We start from the raw sequence: 12352 nt of genomic DNA, 5'->3' as shown, positions 1-12352 counted from the left end.
CTAGTAATTGATGTTTTTCAAATAGAATTATGTTTTTTGGAACGCCTCCCAAAGGTTAACGCCTTTTTGCAGCATAAACGCCAATGTAATCTTGAACTGTATTTTATGGCTCGAGATGAATGACACTCTTATGATTTACGAGGGTAGGGTTTCTCTGGTTGGGTAAAATTGTGGACATTACTAGTTCATGTCAATATTGCAATGAGGAATAAGGATAGATAGAAAACTTGTAATGAATTCATTGTTAAAATTACAAACGATACTTTCCTAAAAATATGTATGCTAGCTGATTCTATTCGTAATGATGTCTAGGGAAATACATTTTGAGCGTTTAGTAGCATAAAGAAAATTTCATAAGTCATAAAGAAATTAAGATGAAAAAAAGGTAATTGGATTTTTGCCAAATATGGAAAATTATCAATATTTGAGAAATCTAAAGAAAAATTCTCAAAAAAAAATTCTTTTGAAAAACTCCCTATTCCCGAAACTCTACCTACAATATTTATCGTTTTAATTCAACGCTAAAAATAGGCAATTCTTAATTAAGAAAATTTTCTCGTATTTCCTTCATTAATATAAACTTAAAAAAAAAAAAATCTTAGTAAACGTTTTTCGCTTCATGAAGCCATTCTTGTATACATACCTCCTTGAAAATTTCATGTTATAAAAGTTTTAGAAATTGCAATATTTTTTTTCAAATAATTTTTTTCTTCAACAAAAAATGAAAAATTTATGTAAAGCAATGTAAAGTAATGTGAGTTTTTCTTTTTCATCATAATATAACGTTTCTCCATTAGCGAATGACATCTTTTAATCCAAAAGAAAATCCGCCATTTGTGTAATTAAATTTCAATAATATAAAATTCTAACAGTATTGAAATATTCCTTTTTTTTATAAACAATTTATAAGCCTACGGTAATTTTTTTCTCAAGTTAATAGATGCCTCCGTTGATGAAGGAACGATCATAACATATTAAATTGAAAAAAATTCACAACATTACATTTTTCGTTTCTTTAGATTTCTTAAATGTTAAGTTTCCGAGATATCACTTCGTCACAATGGCCATATTTTTCGAATTTTATGACGGGAATGGTCTCCAACGATAGTGTTTGACTCACTGATGACGAATCCGTCCTCAAAGTCGATTCTGGTCAGTCTGTCAGGCCGTTCTATACATGACAAATAGAAGAAATTATGAGGTTATGATATTAGTTTTATGATATGCAGCCCTTTCTCACTATCTATATATTAAATTTCAATGAATCTATAAATCAAACTAGAACATTATGAAACGTTATTTCTTAGAATATATACTAGTGGAATAAATTAAAGGATCAAAATAAAATTCGAAATTTTTAGCGGTTTTTCAAATGGCTGTATTTTCCATAACAATAGTCGTATCTCAATTTGGAAAAAAGCTTTTCGAAGCTTGAAGTTTATAGTTTAGAGATCTCACGATGAAAAATTTTTTCAAGCAACGTGTACCGCTCAATCCTAATGAATACAGTTTCTAATTGTATATTGTTTTTAACGTATGGTTTATGGCTAGATGTATATTTATAGTCCGGGAGCCAGGTACAAATTTGGTTGATTATTTCCTCTCGAGAGATACTTGGTGAGATGCATCAGATAATAGTAATAAAAAGCCTCGTGAACGTCAGCTACGACTCGGTTGGGGGGGGAGATCGGCGGCAGCCCCCAAACACGAAGAAAAAAAAATACATTCAGTCATTTCCTCCCAACTGAAAATTTGTCAAATTGTAGCTAACCCAAAATCTAGACGAAAAAATACAATCAGCTGGCTATAGCATGGCGGATTATACGTCAGCTGGTGCCTCAAACATGAAAAAAAAATTATATTTTCAATGACAGCTCTGACAGCGACTCTGATACTGAATCAGAGAGTGGAAGTAACTAAATATTATTGTGCAACATGTGGAGAAAGTCCTTTTCTCGCGAGTGTTGCACTCTCTGATTCATTATCTGAGTCGCTGTCAGAGCTGTCATTGAAAATATAATTTTTTTTTTCATGTTTGAGGCACCAGCTGACGTATAATCCACCATGCTATAGCCAGCTGATTGTATTTTTTCGTCTAGATATTGGATTAGCTACAATTTGACAAATTTTCAGTTGGGAGGAAATGACTGAATTTATTTTTTTTTTCTTCGTGTTTGGGGGGCTGCCGCCGCTCTCCCCCCCAGCAGAATCGCAGCTGACGTTCACGAGGCTTTTTATTACTATTACCTGATGCATTCTACTAATTACTTGGTCATGTATATCTGTTATTGGCTCCCGGACTATTATATAAACCTCACATTCAGTGAGTTATGATTTTGATTTGTTTGACAAATTGATAACATGTATTATTTGTAGAAGCCCTGAAGAAGCATTAAAGAAAATGCGAAAGCTTGGCGTAGAATAAAAAGTGTCCTTTTCACTTCCTTAACCAGAGTCGATAGACCCTTATCGTTTTAAATATTATTTTATTGAGACTCTTATAACTACAGTATTATACAGGGTGTTCCGGGAAGAATGCGACAAACGGATACCATGAAATAAGGTCATCATGGAGGACTCATATCAAGAGGTTTCAATCGCCTGAGTGCCTTCGTTTGGGATATACAGGGTGATGTTCGGCTTATGAGTGAAATTTCACAGGTCACTAACTAACTAATCGACCGAAGAATTTCAAACTTTGAAGTTTTGTCACCCTTTAATATCAACTTCCTTCAATATTTCTGAAATTGAGTAAATCAGATCCGGACTAGTAAAATTTCGGTCTTAGTCTATTTTCGTAAATATTGGATCACCCTGTACGTGAACATCATGATTTTTTTCTGTTTTCGTAATCACAAATAATTAATTTATTATAAAATTTCTAAATCTGCTTAGCACGGTCATACAGGGTGAACAATAAACATTTCCCTATGAGTGAATTTTTTTTGTTCGATAACTCTTCAACTAATCCACCGAATAATTTCAAGTTTTGAAGTTTTGTCACATTTTACTATCGGCTTCCTTCAATAATTCTGAAATCGAAAAAATCAGGTCCGGACGGAAAATTTTAGACTTTTTTTATTTTCGTGAATATCGGATCACCCTGTAGGTTGAAATCATGATATTTTTCTTTTTCGTAACCACAAAGAATTAATTCATGATTCTAAATCTCCTGCTTGGCACCGTCATACAGGATGATCAGTAAACAAGGAATGAAATCAACAATTCCTGTTATTTTCACGTATAGACTCAAAATAATCCAAAATCAGTGATTTTTAAAAATTTTCAAGGTAGATTCCCGATAAATGTTTGGTGCAGTATCTACAACAACAATTTGATTTTCCCTAATATTTTTTAAAATAGAAATGAGAAATTTATGAAAATTTTTAAATACGTATTTTTTTTTGTTAGAAAACATTCCAATGGAAACATTGTGGTTGCAACAGGATGGATCTAATGCACACTAACAAAAAAAAAGTGCGCAAATATTTGACTGAAACTTTTGGAAACAGATGGATTGGCAGAGTGGAAATATGACTTAGCCTTCTCGATCCCTTTATCTGACACCCTTGGCTTATTTATTATGGGAAGGTCTAACTAACAGTAGGGAGCAACTGCTACAAAGAATTATTGATGTTTGCGATATTATTAAATCTCAACCGAATACGATAGCGAAATCTCTGGCTCAACTATATAAACATGCTCAAAAATGTATTGAAATGGAGGGACACCATTTAGAACAATTTCTGCTGAACTGAAAATATTTTATTTATTTTGTTTTTGATTCGTTGTTTTCGAGTTCAAATATTTTCAATTTATTTGCTGTTAATGTTTTATTCTTCATCCAGTTTGTGAATTAAAAGTCAAAAATTTATGAAAGGCATTCATGAATGGTTAAAAAACTGCAATTTTCGAAATAATTTTACCGATAAATACATGATTTCTGGAACTACAGAATTTCTTTCATAAGTAAATGTTTATTGATCACCCTGTATGACGGTGCCAAGCAGAGATTTAGAATTTTTATAATGAATTGATTCTTTGTGGTTACGAAACCGAAAAACAATCATGATATCAACGTACAGGGTGATTCAATATTCAAGAAAATAGAAAGGGTCTAAAATTTTCCTAGTCCGAATCTGATTTATTCGATTTCAAAAATGTTGAAGGAAGGCGACAGTAAACGGTGACAAAACTTTAAAATTTGAAGGTATTCGGTGGGTTAGTTGAAGAGTTATTGAACTAAAATAAATTCACTCTCAAGGGAATGTTTATTGTTCACCTTGTATAACCGTGCCAAGCTGAGATTTAGAATTTTTATTGTGAATCAATTCTTTGTGTATGCGAAAACGGAAAAAACTCATAATGTTCACGTACAATATTCATGAAGATAGGAAAGATCTGAAACTTTCCTAGTCCGGATCTGATTTACTTGATTTCGGAAATATTGAAGGAAGGGGTGACAAAACTTCAAAATTTGAAATTATTCGGTCGATAAGTCAAAGAGTTATTGAACTGTGAAATTTCACTCATACGATGGACATCACCCTGTATATTCCAAACGAAGGCACTTGAAACCTTTCCATACTAGTCCTCCATGATGACCTTCATTCATAGTATCCGTTTGTCGCATTCTTCCCGGGACACCTGTATATATGTATATTTATGCACTATCTAATATGTGCGAATTCTGACGCATATATTCGGAGATTTCGGAATAAAAAAAAGATCTCGTTCCACTTGAAAGATTCTCACGAATGAATCAATCGATTCAATCAATTCAATCAATCGATAACGAAAGTTATTGCAATCGCAATAACTTTAGTAACTGATTTGTACATTTCAATTCGATCGGATTATTGAACTGATAATGATATTAGGATCCTGAAACTACCCCAACAATTTCATATGTCCTACACAAATTCTAAGCTCAAATTGCGAAAAGAACTATCTAAAAACAAAATATACTCTAGCCAAAATGAATAATAATTCAATTTTCAATCATTTCAATTGTTGAATGAATTCGGACCTTACCATCAAATTGAATAAAAACAAAATTATTTTGTTTTTATTTCTTTCAATTAGAATGTGATTCCAACATAGACTTCTGGAAATAGTTTTTTATACAAGTTTTCCAAGTCTTTATTTCAAGTGTGGTTTATAGTCACGAATCTACGTACTGTACTGACCAATCTATTAATCGATTTTCGGTGCGAGATATGCAACGGCGGCGGCGGTTGCCATGGCGACCACTACGACAATCTCGCGTTCGTGAGAACGTTTTTATTTGGTATTTTATTTGAAATTATCCATCTTACTAATTTTCAGTTTAGTTTCAGAATTTCAGAATCGAAAAATCTATTGAAAATAACTACCCATTCAGTAAACACCTTCCAAAAATTGTCTACTTACGATGTCTTAATTTTCTAATTTTGATCTAGGAATGGTCTCACACGATGAGGTTCGACTTGTTGACGCCTAATCCTCGAATGAGCTATGAGTTCGTTAATGGACAAATTTCTACAAGGGGTTCCATAAATATGGTCGTTCGAAATTTCGTTTTCCTAATAATTTCAAAACAACATATTTCCTAGACATTATAGACATATTTTCCTAACAAGTGCGGAAAGTGGTACTTTCCCGCACAAAACTGCCGTTGGCGGAGTTCGGTCAAACAGTTGAGTGCGGGAAAGACATTTTTCGCAAGAGTTAGGACCAGCATTTCGAATATATATCACATATGTTTCGTCTATCTCTCTTATTCGAACCACAAAGTTTCAAATTTTAAGAACCACCTGGCATGCTCAGTAATCAGTTTTCAAGTGGTAGGCTGCGATAACTCAAAATGCAGCGATATGACATACGTTTTTTACTTTAAATTGGAATTGAATGATTTGGATGCAACATAAAGTAAAAATATTTCGAATTTTTCCGATTCCGATTCGATGAATAGTTTCATTCAATGACAAACGTATGTCATAGATTGTTGCCAACGAGATAACTCAAAAAAGGGCATTTTGAATTATCTCAGCCTTCCACTTGAAAACTGATTACTTAGCTTGCCAGGTAGTTCTTAAAATTTGATACTCTGGTACTCAGAATGAGAGAGATATGCCAAACATATGTTATATATTCGAAATCAGGGGAAAAAGAGTCAAAAATAGAAAAATATACAGGATGTTCCATTTGAAAAAATGAAGTTGCAGTATAGATGTTGCCCACTCTGTATATAGTTCGTTTTGTGAAATCATTTTAAAAAACACTTGTCGATTTCGTGAAACTTTTGTAGAAAACATTTTTTTGTACCTCTTTTAGTAACAAAGTTAAAGGGGAGTCATATTATGGTGAAAACCGATACACTATTCTAACTTTATTATTTACTCTAATTGTTTGCCTGCATAGTTGGCTGTCATGTTGGACATTATATCCAAACTCAATTTTTGATATTTTCATGCATTTACAGAAAGAAGAGGAAAACACAACTAAGCCTATGACTGAAACAGTGAAAACCGATAGCAAAAATTCAATTCAAGAAGAAGTCACTGTTCAGGAAGCTACTAAAGAAGAGGTGGCAGACAAGGCACCTGATGTCGTGGAACCAGTTTCTAAAAACGAATTAGAAGAAACTAAACCTTCAGAAAACTCAAATGACCAAGTTAATATAGCAGAAAATCTACCAGAAAAACAGGAAGTAGTCGAACTTGAAGCAAGCTACAAATCTGAAAAGGAAGGAACAACAACTGCCACACCTACCGTCGAGGAAGTTAAAGAGGTGCGTAATGAGGAGGTTCCTCCTCCCCTACCAAATTCATATCCCCCTTCCCAAATGGCGGTATTCGCCGAATCCCTAAAAGATGAAACCCTTTCGGTACATCAAAATACTGTTACTGAATCTCTTTTGAAGCAATCAGTAGACGAACCTTCTAAAAACGAATCTGATACATTTCTTGAACTCAATGATGTAAAAACTGCAGCGCCTATATGTATTGAACCTTCTAAAGAAGAACCCACCATTGAGGTTCCCGAAACAGATGATCATGTTGAGTTATGTGTTACTAAAACTTCTGTTGAATCGCCTTCTAAATCCCGAAAATCTTCACAAAATGAAAATCAAAGTCTCCCAAAATGGGAATCTAAAATTGAATCTCCTTCGGAACTTCCTATAACTTCTGATATTTCTGCTGAAGAAACAAGAATATCAGAAAATATTTCATCATTATCAGATAACAATGAGCAAGAAAATACTCAAATATCTTCTGGTGGTGACTCTTCCCCTCTTATAGTTGAAGCTTTGCCCAAATTGGAAGATACAGTGCAGAATATATCTATTAATGCTTCTGGGACTGATTTTGATACAAATGTAAGTGAACAGCAATCTGAAACATCCAATTTGGCCGAGACTGACATACAAGAAATCAGTAATTTAGAATTTGAATGTGTTCCTCTGAAAATTGAAGATACAGAAGCAGACTTTGTTTTGTCAGTGCCTACAATGATTGAAGAAAAAATCCCAATAGTTTCTTCGGCAGGTGATGTACCGAACCCAATATGTTCAGAAACTTCTGTAATTTATAATGATAGTAACCTTCAAGAATTAAAATCTAATATCAATCTGGCCGCTTCACCGATATCTCAGGACTCCGATTTAACTACAGAAGAACCAAGTTTAGATTTATCCGCTATTCCAGAAGCTGTAGGATCAAACAAGATCAAATTAATGAAGGAGAATGTAAATATTTTACCCGAGTCATCCACATCAATTGTCAGTACTGATATTGATGCAAATGAATTGATTCATGAAATAAATTCACAAAAAGATGGAAATGATTTAATTACTGTTGAATCAATACCTTATTTTCCTCAAAAAGAAGTTGAACCATTATGTAATACAGATTCAATAGCTGATCTTTCAACAGAATCCCTTCCTTCTCTACCTGAACCTTCTGATAGTGTTTTGGAACCCATGTCATTACCACCTTTAGACTTTGTACCAGATCCACTTGTTGATGACAATATTCCTATTGAATCCCTTATTACTAAACCAAATGAAACGGAAATTGAAGTCGTCCTAACCAATGGAAATGCAACAAATGGATTGAATTTGTCACCGACCGCTGAAAACGATGATTCGCCCCTCCCGACTTCTCTTGACGGACCACTGAAACAGGTGAATAATGACAAAATTGAGATTGAAGGAATTGAATAACCGGTTCATTTTTGCCTTGTTATGTTTTGTGTATTATTCTTCTTTTTTCTGCTTTCTCAGGTTGTAATTTATTTTTGTGCTAACTTGCTGTGCCTTTTACTAACTGAATGAAATAGATATTCTGTTAAGATTTCTCAAAATGTCCTGCTGTAATAAATGATGTTTTTTATTTTCAGTACAAAGTGGTTCGTCATGAGATATTCATCCTACTTATTTCCCTTCACCTTCATTCTTGTTCTTATGATATATATATATATATATATATATATGATTTCTAAGGGAATGGACCAAGGTTTGCACCAAAAATTTACTGTTTTCTTTGCCGAGCTTTCAGATTAATTAACAGTAAATCTGACACGCATGATCTTGGTAATATCTACACATATTTGTTAACATACCCAAACCGATAGAAAAATTTCTATGGTGGACCTGTCGATGAATGATTAAATTTGTGAACAAAACCCACCATCTCTCTTGTACACATTGCTTGATACCTTGTCTCATTGGTTTTTATCTTCTGTCTAAATTGAATGATTTAAACGCATGTGCAAATACCACCATCTTATTTCATTCTATATTCCGCATTAAAATATTGATTTTTATCGACATAAGATACCGAGTTGTCACTTTGAGATTCCTGAAATATTTTATTTGATTCATAAAAAACTTAATGATTTATATATATTTGATAACAACTTAACCTCGATTTCAGTGAGTATGTTTTCAATTGTTTTTGTTTTTCATTTCAATCAGGTTTTATCGATGACTGTATGTACCATTGTGACAATTTTGTGCTTATTTTTTTCTTTTTATTGTAACTGATAATTTTTGTTGATATCTTGTAGAAGCCCTGAGGATGGATTGAATAAAATCCGAAAGCTCGGCAAAGAAAACAGAGTAATTTTTTGGTGTAAACCTTGGTCGATTCCCTTAGAAATCATTCTTTATAAATCACGATCATTACTGCATCTAAGTTATGTATATATATATATATATATATATATATATATATATATATATATTAGAGAGAAACATTTCCATCCGTATAAATCTCAAAATATATATAAATTTTTTTTTTTTCGAAAAAGCAGTTATCACTAACATATTATGTGTATATGATTATACTTTTTTTACAAGTTACCTTCACCTAAAACAGAATAAATGAAAAACTTCAATAATTGATGATTTTTCTGAAATATGTAAGTGAAAAATATCTGTGATGTAAATATTTCATTAATCATCACAAAATTTTTCGAACCTATGAGTTTGCATCTAGTTGATCAATATTTATATTATTTCATATGTATAATTCTTAATATTGGTCAACCTAAAGAAGTTGTTGATATTCATTTTGCACAGGTTTTTACTTGTTTCATGTGGATGGTGTTCTATAAGTGTCTTTCATGCCATAAGGTTGACCTTTTAAATTTCAGACATTTTAAGGAATCTGTTTCATTTTAAATAGTTGAGTAGATAGTAGTGTATATGTTCTGAATTATTGTATTTGTAATTAAAAATTTACATTTTTGCTGGGATTTAAATAATCATTTCCGTACTGAATGAAGAACTTTCCAATAAAATTTACCGAATGCTTGTTTTCTGGTATTCATCAAATGCATGACAGTATTTTTTTGCCTGCATGTGTGTTTGATAATTTATAATGTAAACAGGACACATTTTGTCACCAGCCATATTTAAGTTAGAGTAACATAGTTTGTTGTCTCAATTTTTGGTATTATTTCCAATAATAAACCTTATAAAATGGTAAAAAAAAAATTTCTTACCCCTCGAATCAAATGAAATTTTTTTCGCATGTCAACTAAAACGATTAGAGCTATTCGCATGAAATTTTGTACGAAAATCAGTTGTTAAACCAAATTAATTCTTTTAAACACTGAACTGTTTCAGCCTTACAAATTGGTAGTTTACTACCAATATGTTATTGGTCGTAAAAACATAGAAAGTATTGAACTTGATCCTTTTAGCTCAATAACAGGATCTATAAATTTTGATGAATAACTTATATCTCTAAAACTAACTTACACAGAATCGTAAAATTCAAAATTTTGCCACGATTGAACTAAATACAATATTTTTCACCATGAAGTTCTATCTGCAATAGTTTCGAAATAATGAATTTGCTCTAATGGAAAGAGGGATCAGGAGTTTGACTCAGAAAACTTGAGTTGTTTCAAGATTTTTTTATTTTGTATGTCGCTCTTAATGATTTATAATGTTCTATAGGTTGAAGGAAATAATAAACCATAGTATAAAGTGCCTTATTTTTCCATTCCGAGGTAATTAGATTCTGTATTTTTCAGCCAATTACTCCAGAAGTATCTTTAGATGCAAGTGAGATTAGTCAATCAACTGAAGTGAAAGCAGGCACTGTTGTAAGTTTAATTTTGTTATTTTGTTCGATAAAAATTTAAAAATTCTTAGCTTTTAACTGATCTTCTGATAATCTGATGTTTCTCTTACAAGGGTAAGCATCTTTAGGGCATAGATTGTAGAAACTGTAGTTCCATCAACTTAAAACCATTGATCCTTGATATTTATGTTGATAGGAATTGCTCCCTTTCTCCCTGTATTTCATCAGACCCTTTGTAAGTATTCAAATTGGTTGCTAGTTGTCCGAAGACCACCAAATAAACACTTTCTTTAATTTTTTCTTTTATTCTGTGGTAAATCCGTTCGAATTGATGGCTTGAGTTTTTCTATTTTGAATTGAAAAATTCCTGAATCTCATTCCAATAATGAAAATTCAAATCGCAAAAGGAAGGAAATGTTATAAATGTTCACCAAATAAACTGCTTTGCATTTGTGCACTGTTAACCAGCTGGTCAATTGTTCGCCTCTTATGTAAAGCCTCACTGTTTCTTGTCTGGTTAACGCTATCCCCTAAATTGTTGCTTCAAAAGAACTGCAAATTGTACACTGGAACTATAGTTTCTCTGTAGACTAGATTTATATAATTTATCTGCTCGTAGGATAAATTACTTGGACTAATACTTAAAAAATAGTTCTAAATCTTCTATTGGATATGATAACATCTCTGTATATGTCTTTATTTACAATACTGATTTTGAATAGAACTGCCGTGGTCTTTTCACTGCATAAGATCTATTGATTTAGCTTAAACAAGATTATTATACTTGGCACATTGAGTGAAATCATGTTTATATTTTCTTTTCATCATTCAATTTGAAATACACAATAGTTCCTAGCTAACGTTAAACAAATCCTTCTGTGGGGATGTTCATATAAGTTTATTCATTATAAATTACAAAAATCTTCTATAATATAATGTATCTGTAAAAATAATAAATAAACCAAAAAAGAAGTCACTAAAGGTCAGACTTGTACGTGACAACATATGCATATAAAAATATTATAATTGTTACCTCCTCAATATTTATTATTTATTAACAAGTGTTTTTAATTACAGGAAGCTGTACAGTCTGAAGCTCAATAAACAGCAGTTGATATTTTTTTATATATAATTATTTATGACATACAGATAGAAGTTGATGTAAGAAAAACAGATGAGCAGATCATCTCGGCAGTCATAGTTTTGACCAGGAAAGGAGAATCACAACTGCCAATAAATCATAAATGTGTAGAAATACAAGATTGTCCTATAGCGCAAATAAAAAGAGAAATTATCAAAAGTTTGAATACTCTCTTATATAAAATATTTTATATTGATTGTATTTAGTGGAAAGATTTTTTAAACGTTTTATACGTCGTTGATACGACTTTTTAATCTTATACAATTTGTAAAATACCGTTTTTAGAAGTAGTATTAGTGATTTTAAAAAAGCTTTTATGAATAAATTGTTACACCATACTTTATTTTAGAAGTTTCGATTTAGTTTAACAATTATATTCAAATTCCTTTATCAAAAAATTCAATCAATGATTATTTTTGGTTTTCCCCCAAGTACATAATTCTCCAACACTCTCCCTTTATGAATTATATAGGGGCTAACTTCACTTTTTTAAACTGATACTTATTATTTTGTGCATCTTTTCAATATTTTTTACACTAATTCAGTTGTTTCATTCAATAAATTACTACAGTCGGTAGTACAAAACCTCTTTAGCAAGTACTACATGCATTATATTCAATTTACATATTTCAAC

At 31.8% G+C, this 12352-nt stretch overlaps 1 protein-coding gene across 2 annotated transcripts in view; it reads left to right on the top strand.

Annotated features, from left to right (window-relative positions):
- The window catches only part of LOC123681060 (A-kinase anchor protein 200), a 79903-nt gene extending 67842 nt beyond the window's left edge, over positions 1–12061 (top strand). For both annotated transcript variants that reach the window (XM_045619251.1, XM_045619252.1), the window contains exons 4-6: positions 6464–8167; positions 10528–10599; positions 11655–12061. In XM_045619251.1, the coding sequence (XP_045475207.1) occupies positions 6464–8167; positions 10528–10599; positions 11655–11681 (1803 nt within the window). In that variant the 3' untranslated portion in view covers positions 11682–12061. The remainder of the gene's footprint in view (positions 1–6463; positions 8168–10527; positions 10600–11654) is intronic.
- Positions 12062–12352: the final 291 nt, after the last annotated feature.

This window comes from Harmonia axyridis, chromosome 5 (genome assembly GCF_914767665.1).
Source record: "Harmonia axyridis chromosome 5, icHarAxyr1.1, whole genome shotgun sequence".
In the NCBI taxonomy this organism is placed as follows: Eukaryota; Metazoa; Arthropoda; class Insecta; order Coleoptera; family Coccinellidae; genus Harmonia; species Harmonia axyridis.
This window is presented reverse-complemented; position numbering and strand designations above follow the sequence as displayed.